This window comes from Clarias gariepinus, chromosome 2 (genome assembly GCF_024256425.1).
Source record: "Clarias gariepinus isolate MV-2021 ecotype Netherlands chromosome 2, CGAR_prim_01v2, whole genome shotgun sequence".
NCBI lineage: Eukaryota > Metazoa > Chordata > Actinopteri > Siluriformes > Clariidae > Clarias > Clarias gariepinus.
This window is the reverse complement of record NC_071101.1, coordinates 10,692,249-10,714,234: the sequence shown is the minus strand read 5'-3', so window position 1 is coordinate 10,714,234 and position 21,986 is coordinate 10,692,249. Positions and strand designations below refer to the sequence as shown.

Here is a 21,986-nt window from a genome sequence, read left to right as displayed (position 1 = left end):
CTTGTTGTTGGTCTTTCGGCTGCTCCCGGATGCCCCTCCTGACACAACCCACCCATTTTATCCCATTTCATGTCCACTACTCACTGCAATTTAATATAGCCAAGCCGTCGAACCTGCATATTTTGGGAGGAACCCCGAGAAAAACCCACATGGACATCAGGAGAACATGGTAGGAAAGTTGAACCAACTTAGGATTGACCCAAACTCGTTTAAAGGTGTGAAGCGGCAAAATTAAATAGTACATTTAGAATAAAGCCCATTTGAACCATATAAATCTAACAACAAACTAACATTAACACTAATGTTAACCAATTATGAGTTAATCACTGATGCTAAAGACACTTTTTTTATTAGTTTACACATTTATTAGAGTAATACTGCTGTCACGTCATGAGATGAGATTATTCATACCTCAAATGATTTATACTTATTCATACGTCACACTGAAGTTATCAGCTCGTGATATCTCTGCTTGGCTCCACTACCTGACACAACGCAGCAATCTGAATGAATCATATACTTTAAACAGAGAGTGGCGTCTGTGTGCATCATTCAGACTCCAAATGAGAATATAAACATAGAGAAAAGCACCCTGGTCTTCAAAATTGTATTAGTAATAAGTAAAACATCGAATCTGAAATATTTGAGGGGGCAAAGTGAAACGCGCATTGACGTCTCTAGATGTGTGTGTGTGTGTAAAAATCTGCAGTATCTGAAGTATTTGACCCAGCAGGCAACCATGACACAGTTGAAGTCGCATGGATCCCATTTTTTACATATGGACCTTAACCAAAGCTCTCAGGGTAGCTCAGTGGTTAAGGCATAGGGCTTTGCTTCAGATGGTCTTAGGTTCAAACCCCCACAACCATCAAGTTGCCACTCTTGAACACTCAGATGTACAGTATAATATGACGAAAATATAAGTCATCTGGATAAGGGTGTCTGCCATGAACATGCAGTATTTTCATAAGTGCCAAGTTCTGAGACTGAAAGACACTAGGGAGACTTTGGGTCTTAGTAGTGAATTTGTTTGGTAGAATTTTTATAAGCGTTATTTTTTACCTTTTTAATGATCACACATATGGACAGACCTTTTGCTTTTGAATTAGCTCGGGTCCCTGTTTCACTTGGTCGAGTTATCTGGGAATTCACACAACAACTTCTGCTTCAAACTCGAGAAAAATGCCATAAGCCAACTACAGGAGACATGAGGATCAACTCTGGAATTATTTTTTAATTCTTGTGTCTGAAAGCTTTGCAGGTTACAAAACAATCATTCATGCACACAGCAGGCAAAGAGCAGCCTGAGCCCTAAGGAAAGAGAGAGAAAATTTTTAACGTCAGTAATGAGACTTGCTTTTGCTTTACATGCACGCTGTCATAGACATAGACAGACACAAAATAAAACATGTTTTACGCGCACACACGTGGTCACAGTGTTATAGTAAACAGTACACGCGTGCACGGATGTTGATTATACCAGTAAGAGACCCAGCAGCCTCCGCTATGTGTCTTTCCTCTACCTCGGCTCGTTTTTTTTTTTTTGCTTCGCCCTGTCTATGAGGCGTTCACTAAACGAAAGTTTTTTTTAAATAATCAAATGTTTCCGCGTCACGCGACGCAATGAATCGATTATGAAATCGGTTGCCGAATCTTTTAGTAATCGATTCTTATCGATTTTAGCGATTCGTTGTTGCAGCCCTACTTCTAATAAATATTAGTTAAATAAAATGTTGTATGTATAAATACAACAACAAAATTGGTTATGAAGCTTAACACATACTATTCCATAAACCGTTTAGCAAACATGCAATAGCTATCATGTTCAATTTTTGTGTGAATACATGGAAAAACTCATGTTAAAGACTGTGAGGTTGCGATCCTCTGTAACAGATGGTGCTTGTACAGTATGTTGCGTCTGTACCTTGAGGTGATGCATTGCGTCTGTGACTGTGAGGTGATGCATACTGTGATGTCTGTCACAGCTGTTCCTTGTCGAATTACTTCAGCTCCATCATTTCACTTATTTGTAGCTTTACGCACGTCTCTCTCTCCGCCAACATTAAACGAACTAAATAGAATCATCAATAAAAGTGCATAGCCAGAAGTGAAAAGCATTACGTTATTTGCTGGCTTCATCCAAACCTCTGCCTCTGCAGGTAACCCACATCCACACCCTTGCTGCTACAGATATATATATATATATATTTTTAGAAATGTTCTACGGCTGATTGTATACCTGCATAAAGGTACAGCTGTTCCTAATAATTTGGACTGTAAATGTACAAGGTGTCCTAAATATCACCAGTCAGCACCACTCACCAGATGTGTTACCATGAGCTCATGGTTTACAAAGAAATAGCGAAATTATGTAAATCAGTTTGGTTAATAGGCAAAAAAAAAAAAAAAAAAAACAAGGAAGTATGCGTACACAAGGGTAATATGCTGTGACGAACGAGCGTTACCATGGTGATATCGTGCAAAGAGTTTTAAATACAGTGAAGTTGTTTTTTTTCTAACATCGCAGATTAGACTCTGATTAAATAGTAAATATCCGAGCTAATGACGCACAAGCGTAACGTGTTTATTAAGGAATGAGTCCAGAAACTGGAACATGCCGGCGCAGCCTGATTTACACTCATCCACACTTTGTTTATTTCATTTCACTTACTCACTGAATCATCTTCCAGAGGCTCGAATCCAACTGCTTCAAGGTCACAAAAACACACACACATACACACACTCGAGCGTATGGCACAGATTTCATATCCTATGACGACCCACGGTGACACAGATGTGACAAACACTTTAAATGTTATGGAAAGTCCTTCATTCAGTTCTTGACGTTATCTACTGAAGTCCATAACTCATGTATGAACATCCTGGTGCGGTCATGTGAGAACCGTGGATACCCACGACATCGTTTATTAAAAAAATAATAATAATGCAGGTGTGTCTGGGTGACAAAACTGGATGCCTTAAAAAAGCTGTGTGACTGAAGGTAAGTTTTAGCCCATTTCAAAATTCTAGTCTTAAATTTCTTTAATAACATTTTATTTAGTATTTGAACTGATGAAGAAAACATTGCAGTGACGTGTATATTATAAGGTGTTTAACCCCTAAAATTGTCAAGGAAATAGTCATATAACATCTTTGTCACAATAAGAAGAAAAAAACATTGTATCCAATTACTATCCTAATTACTTTGCTAATTAAGTCATATTTTATTAATAATAAATAAATAAATAAATAAATAAATAGGACCAATATAGGATAGTGGACTAAACATATGCACTTAATATCAAACATAATGACATGGACATATGCAGTAACACGCACGCACACACACACACACACACACACACACACACACACACACACACACACACACACACAACCTAAACTAATCACTCCCACCCACCAATAGACCACACATAAATAGACTTTAGACCCAAACAAACACCTACCAGTTCATACCACACACACACACACACACACATCATCTACTGTCTTGAATGCGCAGTGCTCGTGTAAACAATAACCCAGCAGAGCCCAGTACAGCAGTGTGTGCATGAGAAAGGCCTTGTACGGTGTTATCCACAGCATATGCATATTATTTCCTTCACTTGACACAAACTGTTAATGAGTGGCATGGCTACAAACGGGAAACATTATGTTTCCAGGGTATTTAAAAAAAACACACACACACACACACACAGAGAACAAAACCAAGTCTTAACGCTCATGTGTGACTCTGGGGGGTAAAAGCATTTAAGATAGTTAGCCGTGTGTTGGTTACTGTATAATCAATGTGACACATACTGTATCATCACAATAAAGTGTTTTATCTGTTACTTATTTAACAGCACCGATATTCTAGATCAAACGGCTTTTAGGAAACCATGAGGAACACTTTACTTGCGCAGAGGGGAACATCTTATAGGAACTGACGGGTAATTAGGACAGTATGTCTTTTTGTTGTTTTTTTCGCGCAGAGATCATTTAATGTTTCAGTCATAATTAATCTGCAAATGAAATGCAGTGTGTCTGTGTCTAGACATCACTCAATCATCATCTAAACCACTTCATCCAGTATACTGGGATGTGGGGGGCCTGGAGCCTATGCCAGGAGACTTAAGGTGCCAGGAGCGGCAAGGGGTGCCTAACCATCATCCTACAAAGCGTGCGAACCTGACACACACAGACCCGAGGCAGGAATCGACCTATGACCCTGGAGGTGCGAGGCGACAGTGCTAACCACTAAGCCAGCATGCCCACATCATAAAGCACCATAACCCGCATATTGAGTGTAATAAGTGTAAACATTAGGAGTGTATCCCAATGCCACAACGTTGTTACCATGCTGTTGAGCACACCAATCAATAAGATGTTTCATACCTATAGCTCTGCTGGTTTTAAAAAGAGCCAGATTTCTAGCCTAACAGCCAGTTTTCCTTCTTTTCAATCCAGGCTTTGGGACCAGCAACAACTGAGTGATTTTCTGTATTTATAGAGTTACTGGTCCAGGCTTGAAACTCCTAACCTCTGACCAGTGACTCAGAGTCTCAACCGCCTGAGCTAGCACTGCCCCTGTATCTGTATAATGCTCCAAATATTTGGTAACCTTAAAAACGTGGATATGTTTTATATCAAACAAATCCTTTTATCAAAAGTGAACCGTTAAACTCAGAGCACACAGTTATATCAGGGATGTGTTGCAGGGATGTTCGCACTCAAATCAAGATAGGTTCCCTTTTGAGTCTGGTTCCTGTCAAAGCTTCTTCCCCATGTTCATCCCAGGATGTGTTTCCTTGCCACCATCTTTTCCTTCACTTGAGTGGGATAAACATGTTTTAACTTATATCTAAACCATTTATTCCGCTTTGCAACAATGTCCATTGAACAGTATTCAAAACACCCGGGGTGCGCTTGCATTAAATATAAATCAGAAGCCATTACTTTTACTATTTCCTACTATTTTTGAACATCTTTTAGTCTGTGCCTGCCTTTTAAATGTGGGCAGTTTCCCAAAATATAACCAACCTACTGTAGTAGCCTCATTTATGCCACAACAGTTAGTGAAGGTGCAGTACGCACTCTCATCCAATACGCATTGTGAAGGTGGTGAAGAGCGTGCTCCGCAACACCATCGCAGCCAATCAGCAACAGGAGGATAATGAAGGGAAGGAGAAATAGAGGAAGAATGAAGTGGGGCAAAGAGCAGCGATAAACCTGTCACATGATAATGTATTAGATTACATGCCTTGTCAGGAAGGAGATGGGAAAATCCAAAGACCAGAGCAAAAAGTTGAACAGGCAAGATCTGTGTTAACATCATTGTAGAAACCTCTGGGACCTGGACAGCATGAAGACCGATGTGGAGGTTGGTCTGTTTCTGCTTAACAGATGGGTGACATTTACTTCGGTGTATTTTCTAGTTTGCCAAGCTAAAGTAGCAGCAGAATTGTGAGTATCGCTGTCTGGTGGAAAACCGTGGTTTTCTCTCATGTCAGAGTAATAACTCTAGCGTTAACCAAATACTATGGGAACTTTTTTTTTAGACAAATCTTTATTCACTCATGTCCAAAGTGACTAGCTTCTAATGATTTTTTCTTTCATTTTTCTGTAAGTACTGAGCGAAACTATACCTTCTGTTTCTTTTCTTCAGGACTATTTTATTTGCTTCACTTTCCAAATGATGCAAGCTAGAGGTGTGTTTCTGTGTTTAGCTCTTGATCTCATTGCTACCCACACCGGTCTCAAAAACCTTCCTGGAGACTATTTTAAATAGTTATTGTATATATGACATCATTGCTTTGGGGAGTGTTTGTAACTGATTTAAGCTTTTTATACACAGACGTAACATGAAGATGGGCCTCTGTATAGGCAAACATTTATAATCTCTCAAACTTTGTAACTTTATCCTTAAAACATTAGGAGTGTATCCCAATGCCATTACTAGTATTTGTTGTTCTTGTTCAGTCGATGACTTGTGTTGTTTCGATAGCAATGTTGGTTTTTATGGTGCTGGGGCTGTTAATATGATGACCAATCCTCCTAGTTAGTGAAGGTGCAGTGCGCAATTTAATCAAACATGCACCATATCACATAACACCACTTAACAGCATGGGGATGGTGACGAAGATATACTGTAGTTGGACTGTTTGTGATGATTTCCTTTTAATCGGGCCAATCCCAATCATTATGAAAAAAAAACATACCTTCTTTTTCTTTTTCTCAGAACTATTTACTTTGCTTCACTTTCCAGTTGATGTTGTACAACAGCAAGCGAGAGGTGTGTCTCTGTGATTAGCTCTTGATCTATTTACTACCCACGCAGGTTTAAAAAGGTGTTCCTTGTGTTGAATATATTTAATAGTTATGTATGACATCATTGCTCTGGGGAGTGTTTGTAACTGATTTAGGCTTTTTATACACAGACCTTAATAGAAGAAGAAAAAAATTCTCATTTAGGTCAACTTGGTTCGAAAGCACACCTTATTAACTCTGTATAGGCAAACATTTTCCTTGTCTCAAACTTTGCAACCTTAACTTTTAAACATTAGGAGTGTGTCCTAACGCCACTACATTAGGCATGTTGCTGAGGACACCAGTTGACGACTCATGTGTCATTTTAATAGCAATGTTAGTCAATTCTCTTAGTTAGTTAAGGTGCAGTATGCAGTTTAATTCAAGGGACCCCGTCAAAGTGGTGCATACCATGTCACATAACACCATTACAGCCAATCAACAGCATGGGAATGGTGACGGGAAGGGGAGATGTGGGAAGGATAAAGTAGGACAATGTCAAACAATCAATCTGCCACATGATGGCATGCTGGATATCATTCTCGATCATGAAACAGAAAAAAGGAGAAAGATAGGAAAAACCCAAAGATAAAATTTTAATAATATGTGGGAAAAGGCAAGCGTGAAGATCCATGGTAAGATTGATGTACAGGCGTCCAGAAACAGTATGAGGACCTATGTGGAGGTTTTTCATGTTCTGATTAACAGATGGATAACATTTCCTTCACTCAACCAGTAGGTGTAATGATGTGGATCTCGCAAGGGGCAGACCTATTTAAGGGCCCTGATACCTGCAAACTTCATGCTATCTTTTAGGAAGCGACAGGAAAAGCTATCAGGGCCAAGATAAAGTGTGCAAGATCCAAGACAAAGATGCAGCCCAGTCTTTCTAAGAAGCCAGGAAACTTCAGAGAAAAAGAAAGAGAGAGCACACGCCACTCCTCATGCACTGAAAAAAGCCCTGAGTCACACATACCTGTAGATCCTCAGTAAGGGTGCACACTCAATATCCTGAGAGGATATAAGGCTTATCTTTAGTCTCCAAAGCCACGTCAGGTCAACGGTAGGGTCTTCGCATGCACTCTCATAAACTCCTATTTCGTTGATCTCCTCAGAAGCCCTAAGTAAGGGCTCTTATTTATATTATTACATTCCGTGGTGCGGCTCTCTAACCCGTAGGTCAGTACAGTTTTGTCCTCTTTGCCATGCCACCTGTTTCTATGTCACTCATCAGAATTAATAATAACTACTATTTGAAGTCACAATAAGCTATTTCAAAGCACCTAACAGGGCTAATTGGATTTTATTTTATTTTTTTTTGGAAATTATATTATAACTTATAAATAAGGCACTTTTAATATTGTCTACATTATATTTTTTATATTCTATATTTTATATGGAGGAACCCAGGGATGAGGAGAGTGAGATTAACAGTGTTTTTTTTTCTATAAATCTGGCCATTAACTCAATCATAATGAGTAAACCATATCTTACAGTACATGTTCTTATGACAGCAATTAAAAAAGTGTGTTTTTTGTTTTTACCACTACCGTAGGTGGGTCTACAGATACATTAAAATGCCATTGACCTTTATAGTGTTGAATATTTTAAATAATTAGGTATTGCTCTGGGGGAGGATTGGAACTATTTTAAGCTTTTCATAAACAGATGTGATGTACAGACGGGCATAAACAGAAGCGGAAAAAATCTCGTCCAGATCTTCATTAATTTAAAATTTTCTGACATTTAAACGGTCTCTATTACCTTTGATGTCTTTCCTATTTCATGTCAGGTGGAATTATGTATGAGATGTATGATGATTAGCACCATTCACATACTGTAATTCTCTGAGGCAAAAATGAGCAATTTGTTTTGGATACAGATACCAGGCCTTCGAGTCTTTTCACGCTGAATTACACGGTTTACGGGACACTTTCTGGCTAAATTTCCCACTTGAAACCTTCACGCTCCAGGGGCAAAGAAATGTATTTTTAGTTTGTCTAAGTACATCAGTTCCTGTACAGAAGTGTTACGCATTTATGAAATATATATTCCTGTGTGACTGGCAAGATTTAACCACATATTTGTCACTGTAAGCAGCTGACAGGAACAATCGGGTCGACTTCCGTGCAGCTACCATACCACTGACAAGCAGTAACTATACAGGAAATACAGAAAGTCGTACAGTAGGAGAAAGAAATGGCATACCTGAGAAACACATTCTTTATAAAGTGCACAAAAAAAAAAAAAAAAAGAATCATCATGAATCAGCCATACTGTATTTATGACCACCAGGTCTAACGTGCAGATGTGAACAGAAACCCTTACAAGCAGTTTGATTTTGAGATTGTGTTGAAGTCAGAGACAGAGTTACACGTGGGCGCTATGCCTGCAGTTCTAGTATTTAGTCTAGATATCACTAGTCTAGTGTAAAACTATGGCGGGCGACGTAACATGAGCCGTTTCGGTATTATTACTTGGTCATAGGTTTTTTTGCGGCCTGTAAGTATGATGAGACATGATGTACAAGTGATGATGAAATATTTCAGGTCATTAGAGGAACAACATCTTATTTAAATTAATTCCACAAGAAAACAAAATCAGGATGTAGGAATTTTGACAATAGGACAAAAAAGTAGACAAACTCAAATGAGACAGTCTCAATAATAATGATAATAATAATAATACATTTAAGTCTATTATTATTATTATTATTATTATTATTATTATTATTATTACAATTTATCAAATAGACTAACAAATTATTTTGGCCCTGTAAAGCGTTTACATATTGCTATTATGTTAATTTTACTAAAGTAAATTATGTAAATGCACTTAATTTTATTTAATATTTAATTACTTTTTACCATCATTTACCATATATATTTTTTTAAACTTAAAGATTTTACCTGATTAGAAATTCTGTCCTTAATTTAGGGGTGTCCAAGTCAAACCAAGACTCGTGAAATTTCTTATAAATGAAGGCATAAAAGCGATTAACATTTACAGAGACTTTAAGTCGCAGTAAAACATCTGAATGGTGCAAATGAGTTTAAAGAATTTTGTATTTGCATTTATGATGATCCCGATCGGGTGGCTCTGAGCCCAATGCGGTCGTTCAAGTAAACATCTGGTTTCAAGTGGAATAAATGATTTTTAATATTAATAGATAACTTGTTGCCAACTTGTGGAAGAGACACATCTATCTGTGGGAAATGTACACACAATCAATCATTCACCAACACCACTTGCACATTACATGAACACAGCCGGGAGTTATTGCCACATCTCACGTACTGTCCTGACCTCCACGCCGTTTCCTCATGTCAGAGCCATGACACAATTTCAAATGATCATGACTTGAGCATACTGCGAAAACCTTTTTAAGTAAAACACTGGGATAAGTGCATTAGTGTAGCCGGGGATTATATAGAGAAATAAAGGGAGTTTTTACTCTCTTAAGTGTGTTCTGTTATTTTGCGCAATCAAAAGTCCCAGTTTAACATAAACACCCCTTGTATGTTGATGCACAGTATTTATTTATTTATTTATTTATTTATATCAATACTGTTAAAAATAACATAGGAATAAAAATCTTTTGGGAAGATTTCACCCAAAAAGCAGTAATCCTTCTAAAGGCAAAGAAGGGTTTTATATATATATATAACATGCAAATGGAAAACTCATGAAACAGCAGTTTATCATACTCAGACATTTATGACTCTCAGAGTAATCAAAGGGAAGGTGAGAGAAAAGCCAGGCTCTGGTGGCTCAGTTGTAGGTGTTTCGCTTGCCATGCAGAAGATACGGGTTCGGTTTCCAGCCAGTGCCCGAACCAGCCACCGGATGCGGTGCTGGTCCCAAGCCTGGATAAAATGGGAGGGTTGCGTCAGGAAGGGCGTACCCATTTGTTGGACTGGGTATTCCGCTGTGGCGATCCCTTGCCAGGAGCAGCCGAATGACGAACAACATATTCTAACCTTTCACATTTAAGTGTTATTTTTACAGTTTCCATGAAAAGGGTTTTTTGAGATGAAAGTCGGTGAGAAGGCAAAAAGATTCAACCGGGGGAGGACGGGGTTGTCCCCAATGAGGGACAGAACATCTATGATGTAACCTGTTTTGATCGTTTCAAAGACACAGACACTGTGGGAGAAGACCGTCCAAGTGTTCAGCAGAGACTAGCACGAAAAACGTTTCTGAAAAGTTTCAGTATTACATTAAACACACACACTCACACACACCTCCTTTGACGTATTCAGGAGTGAGACTTAATAGGTCAGAGAGAGAAAAAATTAGAGTGGTGTAGCCCTGAGTCGCAGTCACACAAACTAGCCACAAAGCAGTCATCCTTTCTCATGATGAGCTTGATGAATTACACACATGGTACAATAAACAACTTCCAGTATGCTTCACAGTAAAAGCGGACGCTATAAACATCTTCCCAGACACAACTATGCCAGAAGGTTGTTGATTCATTGAATATAACAGCTCACTCATTGTCTATACCGCTTTTTCCAGGGTTGTGGGGGCCTTGGGCTTATCCCAAGAAACTTAAGGCACTTAAGGTGATTTGCCAATGATGGGTTTGCCATTTAGCCTGATCTGCTTGTCAAGCACAGAGAGAACATGCAAACTCTAGGTAAAAAAAAAAAAAAAAAAAAAATTATATATATATATATATATATAATTTTTTTAAAGCATTTGCATGTTGTTATGTTGCTATGATACAAATTTCTTTTTTTATTATGTTATCATGTGCAGGTAAGATATTTATTCAAATACAATTCAAGGAACACGTCAAACGGAATCGGCAGGGATAATCCAAATCAAAAGTCGAGGAAACAGGCAAGGATCAGGCTAAACTCAGAAAGCAAACAGTTAAAATCAAAAATAGGCATGCAAGTAACAAAAGGCTTGGGGTCAGTTGGTCTGCAGATAGGCCAACCTTATTGTTTTTTTTGTAACTCTCAAAAGAAATGAAAATGCTTTGCTATTTTTGATTGTACACATAAGTGTAGTAATAATTTGAATATGTAATGGGTCTATTTTTATTTACGCTTCATGCATTGTGCGCTTAAAGCAGGCTCAGTCTCTGCACACAGACATGAGAAATATATCTATAGAAAGCTAAAAGGGTCTAATGAAGCAACTCACTGGGGATCTCCAGTCCTCCTCCTGCCTCGAAGCAAGGTTTTCCCATCTCTACCTGTATTCTTTGCCAAGTCCTTATCCTTACTCTTTTGTACAGTCCATGCTTATAAATATAAAAAAGACTTTACTCAATATCTTCATTTGGGTCTCTTTTTTTTTCTTGTTACATCAGTGTCACTGTGGTAACTTTTAACTCTGTTGCTGATTATTTTACTGTAACTCAACTTGAGTAAACATCATGTGCTTTATCTAAAACTCCCCCTGCCTCAGTGTTTTGAGTTCATAGCCCTTCATGGTGAAACTGGATACTTTGTCTTACACTGGATAGATTTGTTGCTTTTCACCTCTTAAGATTAAAAGAGTTTCGTGTGGGTGTTATAGGAACCACAGTCTCGTGATCCAGTTGGTCTTAAGGAGGACAATTCACAGCACATGACCACACTGTTGTTAAGCATAACCTTCAGAGGATGGTTTTTGTTTCGTTTGTGTGTGCAAGAGTATAGGAGTAGATTAACAAACACTTCAGGAATATCATTCAGTTTTGGTTTCGGTAGCTGGAAAGGGAGAGGAGAGAGAAAACAAAAGTCACAGTCCAAGGTCAAACAATGTTAATAAAATTTACTTAGAAATATTAATACTGCACTACTGTCTTTATGGAAATATAGTTTGCTGACTTTTTAACCAAAAAAAAAATATATGGATTTAGATTTGGTTCATCCTGTTTCTCACCAAAGCCGCTGGTAGAATCAATAAAATATGATTAAATGAATAATATTGACCTGTACCCTACCTGTGTTATGCTGATAATACACACACTATTTTATGGGAAACCTACTAGTTACTAGTCAGCTTCCCAGAAAACGTATTAACATGACAAGTTTGCTATTTCACAATGAAGGGGCTGTTTGTTTAAGTTTCAGCTCCCAAACCTGCTGATAAGAAATGGACACACAGGACAGCTTGTACCTAAAATTCCAATCCTTATTGGCTCAAATTCCTAAATTCTTAAATAAAGCAAAAACAAATGAATCACCTGTTTCCCTTAGGCAGCACTGGATCAGGTTTTGGACCCAAAACTATTCTACTTTTTAACTAGTTTAAAATTACATTTTGCGGTTCCGAATTTGTATATTTAAATTAAATTCATTCATTTATTCAGTCATTTATCCTGTGTACAGGGTCATAGGCAGCCTATAGCCTATTTCAGGCGACTAAGGGCACGAGGCACAGTGCCAATCCATCACAGTGCCCTTTACAGGCAGTTTGGGAACGCCAATTTACCTAATCTGCAAGGTATTATTGGTATTATTTGGACTGCGGGAGGAAACCTGAGTACCCGGAGGAACCCCATCAAGCACTGGGAGAACACACAAACTCCATGCATACAGACCTAAAACAGTCATTTAACCCTTGACCCTGGAGGTGCGAGACCACAGCGCTAAACACAATGTCACTATGACGCCAACTTGTATTTAGTTTTATTATTATAAAGTGCTGGTAACCATCGAAACTGTCACAAATCCTGATTTAAATTTAGATAATGATGAAATCTGTCATTATGCCGTGCTAAGACAAGACATGAAGATGCTCTGGAGTGAAGTAACATAAAAATGTGGTATATTTAAAGGAAGGTAAGAGTGTATATATACTCCTAGGCTAATTTCGAGGAACTTAAGTAACATTTCTAGGAACCCTGTACCAACTTAAATGTTCTGGAAAGTTCCTTATTAAGCTTTGGCCAGGAAATTTTTTCATCCTGTTTCTGGTGATCATGCGACACAGCCTGTGCTCGACCCTTGCTCATGATTTTCTGAGGAGCCAAGGAGCCAATGATTCCCATTGTTTGTGTAATAATGACACAAGTTTGTTTTGTAGGAGTAACACATTCCAGATTCACCAAACATCCTACTTCCCATGACACCATATTTTTCTAATGTCTGGATCCAAGATGACAAGTTGTGTTTTAAGTTGTGGTACTTGCTGAGAAAGTGATGGAATGACTACCAATAGGTGCAATAATAATAATAATAATAATAATAATGATAATAATGATAATAATAATAATACATTTTCTTTATAATGCACGTGTGGATGTATGTGAGGTGATGAGTTTTTTGTGATAGGGAGGGGCATCCCCATAAAAGCACTGGTGGGTAAGAAGGGCAACCTTGTATCCAATTCTTAATAAAACAAGGAGCCAATGAAGTGATTTAAGAATGGAAGTGACATGGCCTAGCAGCACTGTTCTTAATATACTGCAGCTTATGTAGGCTTTTCCCAAAAGTCCCAAGGAGGAGTGTAAGTACATGTGTGTGGGGACACACTGGCTCTGTGTTGATGCTGTTGTCTCACAGTACCAGCATTGGAGGTGCAAATCTTGCCTTGGGTTGTGTACGTGTGTGTTTTTAGTTTTGTGCTTTGTAAGGTGCCTCCAAGTACTCCGAATTACCCTGACAGATTAAAGGATCACAATTGAAACCTTCTCCCTTTTTGCCTTGGATGGCCCTTCTTGCCAAATTACTATTAGAGGAATAAAACTACTCATGGTGTGCTGTAGTTAGAATATAATCCAGTTCCGGGAGTTGTTATTATCTCTGCTTTGGAGCAGATGACTGTCTGTCTTATTAGGTGTCAGTTTAATGTGCAAACACGAGAGAAAAGACACCAGAAATACCAACATTTTTAATCCGCCTCTTTTACATCAGTGCACAAAGTGTTTAAATTCCAATTATGTAACAGTTTATCCATGGCTGCTTATCAAGAACGCCTAATGTGGCCTGTGGAAGGGTGACATAATCCTTTTCTTACGTCAAGGAAAAAATCTCTCTGGAATGTGCCATATGGTGGCCAGCGTGTTCCTCCAAGCGATTTACACTACCTTGTAACACAGTTATTAAAGATGCAGATGTGGACATCACGTGTTTCAAAGGAAGCACGTGTTTACTTTCTTTTCCACTTATTGGTTGCAATAATAGACAGAGTTTTACCGTGCCTATTATAACAAACAATAAGAAGAGTTAGCCTACAGGTTGGGATTGGCAGGTAAACAGAGTGCATGGATTTAAAATGACATTCTTACAGAAGAAGTCTTGAGTCTATAGCTGCACTTAGTTTTGCATGTCTATATATTTGGTTTGCACTAGTTGAAAGAACAATGAAGGCATGTCCTGTCTACAAGGATACCAGAATGATCTTTAGGAAAGGAATTCGCTTCAATTCTTCAAGGTAGATTCTTTTTGATGCTTATTAACCCAACAGGTACTGTAGTAATAAGATAGGAATTAGGTGTGTGTGTGTGTGTGTGCATTTGCTTTTTTCTGTCTGCTCTTGATGTTCTTTACAAATTTGATATTTTATTTATCCAGAGCTAATACTTACATCTAGGTGTTCGTAATTTGTAACTCTGAAATGTCATTTTCTTATCAGATTATTATCTGGGAAATTAAATAATTATTTTTTTAATAGTTATAATTATATTTAATTTTGTTTATTCTATTTTTTTTCTTTTCGATTTACCCTATATGGATTTGAGTTATTCTATAGTTCTTTAATCGAATGTGTCCACTTTTGTAGTAGGGGGGTTTCTTGATTTTAAAATAATGCAAACATAATGGTTTTGATCTCAAAAGTGGCTTAAAAAAATTTTTTATCCCAATACTGAGTGACCTGCATCACATGATCTCATTCTTCTCTCTGACATACACTTTAAACAATCTCTGTTAGGTGTTCTCTCTCTTTAAATATAGTGTATTATTTATAATTGTTGTCACTGTTACAGTTCACTGATTCTTTATGATTTTAATGAAATTATGTGTTCAGTGACATTAAACTGTGGATGACAATGAGAAGTGCTCAGCCAGGTGAATCCTACTGCGGACATTATGCGTCTAAATAAGGCAATTATTAATTGTGTTACTCAGCAGTGTACATGATCATAGTCTTCATTCCTAAATTATTACTGTCATCAGCCTACATTTCTCAGCACACATAGTTCATAAGAAAACTAGTTCACGTTCCCCTGCATCAATGTTTTTTTAATCCAATTGTTTTAAACAAATAAAATGATACGGTCAGGGCTCACTGGGTTGCTGATCCTACAAGGAAAAAGTATATTTGGATAAGCAGATAAAATCACAAGCACAAGCGTGATAAAGAGATATACCACAGAACGAAATGAGATCATTTGATGCAGGTCACTTGGCATCAAGATTATTTTTGAGTTGGGGTGAGAAGGGTGCCAATCTATTGCTGACCAAACACACACTCACACACACACACACACACACACATGCACACGCACATTGGTAACCCCAATAAACCTAATCTGCAATAATCTCTTTGGAAAAATAGGGAAATTAGTGTACAATGTGTGAGGAAATATGCATAAATCAAAATTATCAGAAAAACTCCCAAGGAAAAGAGGCGAGGAAAAACTTCCTGAGATAGCATCAGGACAAAACCTTAAGAGGAACCAGACTCGACAGTGAACCCGACTTCATTTGTAATGGATAACAAAGATTGATCCACCAAATCGAACCCCCAAACCTGGAGGTGCGAGCCCACAGCACTTACCACTATACCACCGTCCTGCCACATGTATGATATATGTTTGTTCTGGTTTGTTTTTCTCACGTTAAGCAACCTGTATTCAGGATATGATTAAATTTCCAGGCATAAAATACAGGGTACTTAACTCTGGAATTCCTAGAATTCATATGAATAAATTTACCATACAATTTCAAGGAACTCAGTTATTTTATTTTATTTACTTTCACAGAACAATGTGAGATTGTTACCATGGATGTGGCTCACTGTGAGGAAATCTGAGTAGTTTTAAAGGTCTGGTGTGGGTTTTATTCTGCATTTTTTATGCAGGTTTTTGTATAGTAACCAAGGGGTGACTTAGAGGACATTGTTTTATTTTTTAAGCTTTTGTTGCACCTTTGTGGCTCAGTCTCATGGTTACTAATCCATTTTGCCACTTTTGGGATCACTGTAATGTTCTGCCTCAGAATACAGTAGTAATATCATAAGTGATTCTGTGCTCTGACCCTAATGACTCCCAACCTTTCATGTATAGTAAAGTAAACATGGAGACTGCTTTCTATTCAAAAGCAGAAAATATTCTATATATAAACATAAAAGTACAGTAAGTATGTATATTATTAGAAAATAATGATGAGACGTAATTCAAAAAAATAGTGATAAGTATAAAAGTATTTAATAAGGTACCTAAATAATAATTAATATCCAATATGTAGGAAAAGAATGATTAGTATGAAAGTAGAGGAGGAAAATGATAGGTATACAATAAGTATGGTATCATTACTAGTATTATAGATAGATAGATAGATAGATAGATAGATAGATAAAAGATGTTGTTCTTGGTGCAACCCTCCGATTTTATCTAGGCTTAGAAGTGCATCCAGTGGCTGGGGTTTGCTGGCTGGGAATCAAACCAGGGCCACCCACATGGTAAGCTGGAAACTGAGCCACAATGCCATTAAGGATATTATTATTGTACCTTTTTTTTAAATCTATATACATTTATTGATTATTTGTCTTTTTATTCTTTCTTTTTATTTGTATTTTTTATCTAGTCTACCCCTGTTATTTTCTCATTTATACGCTTCGCCAATACTAATGTAAATATTTGTCATGCCAATAAAGCCCCCTTAAATATTGATTACTAAGATAGATTCAGAGAGATACAAAGATCGAGAGATGTACATTTGTTGGGTTTTTTTTTTTCTTCCCTAGAATTCCGTGACGCAGGATGTGAGGAGAGTATTTAACTCGGGGCACGAGCGCTTCCTCCCTGACAACAGCGCTGCTGAGCGACCCGCGTGCATAGGCTCACATGGCAACCCTTGAGGTGAGTGACGTCGCTCGCGCTCTTAGCGTAGCTCCACGTAGCGCTCGTGTCGCACGCACTAACGCACGTCTCGAGCGTGGAGGCTTTGTGTCGGGTTGTTTGTCTGTTTTCTCTCTCTTTCTCTTAACTAACTAACTAACTAACTCTTTAACGTGTTGGTTCGAGAAAGAAACTAAATCCAAATCGGGACGTTTCTGTGTGTGTGTGTTTTCGCGCTGTGGAGACGGAGAATTAAATGTTTAAGTTTGTTAGAGAGAGAGAGAGTTTGAAGTAAACTGTTTGTCTCTTCACTGTATTTTCACCTTCTCCTGGGAAGCGGCTGATTTTAAAGGTACTCCTGTCACATAAGATATGGTTAATAGTGTTTGTAATAGTGTTGACAACAATGATTGACTTGTGGAACGTTTTAGAAATTCTCTTCAGAAAGTCTTACTCTGTCATGTAGAAATGATTCTGGCTTTGTCTGAGTAAAGAAATAGTATTGTTGTTGTTGTTGTTGTTTTTTTTAGTGTTGGTTCATAATGCATTAAAGGATAACTAGAGACGTTTTGACTGATAAAACCTAGGGGACATTATCACGATACCCAGATGTCGATCTGATTTGTATTGCGATGCTCTCAAAAAAAAACTGATTCTATATTATTTCCCCCCCAATTCCATTACAATTCTAATCAAATTTGAAAGCTGAACTGTCTATCCATGTGTGAATAGTTTAGTTTAGAGTGAACCACCTTCATGATTATAAACAAACTGCAGCATTTTATCACTTAAAATTTAAACATGTATCAATTTCTTGCCCTGTGCGACCAAACTCGTTATATTCGATATGATTTTAATCTCCAGGCAGGACAAGATGATATCAGATTGATCAGGTTAGTTGTTTAAAATCTTTTCCTATCAATAAATCGGCCATAAAGTTTCAGTGAACTCTGTGAAAACTTCTCCTTTACCAAAAAATGTAATATAATTTATATCTAAATCATATCTTTAATAAGAGTATCAGCAAAATGCCTAAATGTTATATAAAGACAGCTGAGCATACTGTGTGGCAGAAGTAAATTGTTTGCAAAGGTTGTTTAGACTTATTACAAAATCAAGGAAAAAATTATATTGAATCAAGATATTCATAGAATCGCAATACAAATCGTATTGGGACCTGGGTATTGTATCGGGACGTCCCCTTGGTTTTCCCTAGGTTTTATTAGTCAAAGTGTCTTCTGTCATGCCTTGTAAATAAACCAAACACAACTAAAAGAATCAAAACTAAATCTTGTACTCTTCTTCTCTACTAAACTAATCTGCTTTACTCACATCCTGAATTTTCAACAACCTCGATTCTCTCTCATGAGTTAACACTTGGTATATCTGGTGTGAATGAATACCGACATGCAGAATGAAAAGTTTGTTTGTCTGATCGGAATGGGTGATGTGTGTTTGTGGAACATGTGCCAAAAGGCTGCAGAAACACCCTTCACAGTACACCCCCACACTGAGTTACATTCGGTTACTGAGGTTAAGATTATGGTTAGATTTACTACACTGAAAGATCCTCATAGTATTTTGTGTGTGTGTTTGTTTTTGCAGGTTTTCTTCACAATCCTAGTGCTATACTGCACTGCTGCATCGTTAGTACTTGCTCAATATGAGACCAAGTACTGGCGAGAGCTTCCCTCCGGTCGAAAATTGTTGTGCGACCGATGCCCTCCAGGTTTCCGTCTGCAGGCACACTGCACGGAGACACAGCCTACCCGATGTGCGGCCTGCGATGTGGGCTACTACACCCAGTACTGGAACTACATCTACGATTGCCTGCCATGTAACTGGTGTTCAGGAGATGAAGTCGTGATGCAGGAGTGCACGAGGTCCAGTAACCGTGTGTGTGGGTGCAAGGCAGGGTTTTACCGGGACTCGTATTTCTGCAAGCCACATAGGGTGTGTGAAAAAGGATACGGAGTAAAAGAAATGGGTAAGTCTGTTTAAAAGTTAATGTGTGTGTGTGTGTGTAGCAGCCTGTTTTATTTTGACTCGACTTGTTAATCTCTTGTGCTTATCAGCACTGTAAAAGTGTGTGTGTGTGTATATATAAAATATGATGTCTATTCTTGTGATTAAACAGGAACTCCAGACAGAGACACGGTCTGTGAGGCATGCAGCGAGGGATTCTATTCAGCTGGAAAAAACACACCATGCATTCCGCACACAGCGTGCAACTCAGAAGAGAAGCTCCTGTTCCACGGCACCAGCAGTTTCGACAACGTGTGTTTAACCTGCAACAACCTCATCAGTGACGGTACGTTTAACTACTATGAAATACAATAACTACTATATTCTTGGTTTAACGGAGGGGGTAAAACATCTGGAAATTTTCTTTCATCATATGTCAAAAGTATCAACAGCAAGTCATAAACTGTAACTATTAGCTGGAGCATTTAAAATTTTTTTTTTTAAATGTAACAAAACTAAGGAGCTGAGACGTATCAATTTTATTACTGAATAGTTGGCAAGTGCTGATTATGCAAGCATGATGCAACGAGAAAAATGTTGGCTCGGGTTAAAGAGGGAGGAGAGGAGATGATGGGATTGTGGTTTGGCTTTTAGTGCATAGATAGGATTTACAGCTTACATGTGAAGGTCTCCTCATTGAAGAAGGTGTTACTTTGTTCATAATTTTTATTTACAATGATCTGTATATAAACAAAAACATATCCGAAAGAGTATAAACATCTAGCCTATCAGATCCGAACAGATTTAAGAATGAGAGACTTAGTTATTGATAATGTGTGTGCCAGTAAACTAATAAATCATTCAATCGACATCATCAGCTAAGTGCAGTATTTTGTTTCTTCATAATTATTTAAAATGGGTCTAATGTTAAATTATTCATTCTTGCACAGACGTCCTAACTCCTTTTTTTGAATTAGGGAAGGTAACTGGATGCAAGATTGTTTGAGATTGTTTTTAATATTTTTTTTGTTTGTTTATGTTTCTATTCTCAGGTTGGGTAAAGATGATTACAGGGCCCTTAATAGAAATCATCAAGAATCACAATAATCGGAAGCTACATCGCTACATTAAACAGTTAACAAATTCAACGAACACTCGTAAAATCTGTTTTGTCCCAGACCACGATGGCTGCATTCAGCTGCTGCAGCAGTGGCTTAGCGAGGCTACAGAACAGCAGGTTGTAGACCTTCCCAAAGATCTGTACAACGCCGGTGTGAAGCACCTGGCCAACAAACTCGAGCAGAAAATTAAAAGCATCCAAGATGAATTTCTTCTATGCAAAAACAGTTTTATTAGTGACCTCCATAATTAATTCCCCACCACCTTCAAAATCTATGTTACTGCACATGTACATTATATTTCATCGTTTGTATATACTGTATACTCGATATACACACACAAACTCAAAAGTTTGGACACACCTTTTAATTTGATGGTCTTTTCTGATATTTATTTATTTCTACACTGTACAACAAAGCTGAAGGCACCTTATCTCGGTTTATATTGAGATATATCTGCTACTTATGCGCTGTAAGGTGCTGGTTAAGTGTTGATTTCTAAGGTGAAATGGACCTCATGAGAGCCAGTTACATGTGTTGTTATTTAATAGCTTTTAGGTCTCCAGAAGTGTAGAAAATAACAAAACCTTGAACAAGGGTGTCCAAACTTTTGACTGGTAGTTGCTGTTACACTGTTTTACAAATAGGTGTTTTGCAGATGAATATAAAAGGCTTTGTTTTTTTTCTTTGTTTTTTTTTTTGCACCCTTTTTTGCATTTTGAAGTAAATGTCTGTGTCTATTTCTTTAATGAATGTACATTTTGTAAACATTTCATTTCAAAAGTTCATAGCAGGTTTGAAAAGTCTTTCACTTTGCACTCTGTTGTAAAGAGAGAAAAAAAGGTGCAGCTAATAGATTTTTTTTATTATTCAACTTAAAAATATACTGTATATGTAGAACTATCTGCCTCAAGCAACATTATTACCTCTTAATGATTTGCTATAGTTTTTATAGAGTAAGAGTTTGTACATTAGGAGATACTTAAGAACTTTGCGAAGAAATAAAATACAGTAAAAGTCATAACTTATGAGCATTGTTATTGGTATTAGCTATTCACTGTAATAAAGTCTGATCAGATAAACTTCACACACGCTAATCCCTCTGCCATTCAGTTTTAGGAATTGTGGTTTGGCTAGTTTCAGCTATAAACATACATAAAAATACTGTTGCAACCGGAAATTTACACTTAAATCATATTGTATGATGAACGTGGATGACCTGCACTATTGGACTTTCATTTTCCCCGATGGGGAAGAATGGATTAATGTTTTTTCAGTATTTTATTTTATTATTATTATTATTATTTTTTTTTTTACAAATAAATAAAAAGTATGGCACGAATTTGTATTCAGCCTCCTGTGTCAGTATCCATTCATCCATCTTACGTTGGTGTGTTCCTTGGGCCCCATGATGTTTTTACACTAATGTTCTCTAACAAACCTCTGAGGGCTTCACAGAACAGCTGTGTTTACACTGAGATTAAATAATGCACAGGTGGACTTTTACTAATTAGGTGACTTCTGAAGGCAGGACTCTCAAAAGCTTCATTTAGGAACTGCTCAGCTTCAAGAGACCATTCTGTGAC

The 21,986-nt window shown here is 37.6% G+C and overlaps 1 protein-coding gene across 1 annotated transcript; it reads left to right on the top strand.

Annotated features, from left to right (window-relative positions):
* The first annotated feature begins 5,364 nt into the window (after window positions 1-5,364).
* On the top strand, window positions 5,365-21,746 carry LOC128507356 (tumor necrosis factor receptor superfamily member 11B-like). Its single transcript, XM_053478167.1, has 5 exons — window positions 5,365-5,383; window positions 17,224-17,338; window positions 18,923-19,304; window positions 19,455-19,628; window positions 20,335-21,746. The coding sequence occupies exons 2-5, from the start codon at window positions 17,324-17,326 to the stop codon at window positions 20,652-20,654; spliced, it is 891 nt and encodes a 296-aa protein (XP_053334142.1). The 5' UTR covers window positions 5,365-5,383; window positions 17,224-17,323; the 3' UTR covers window positions 20,655-21,746.
* The last annotated feature ends 240 nt before the right edge of the window (window positions 21,747-21,986 follow it).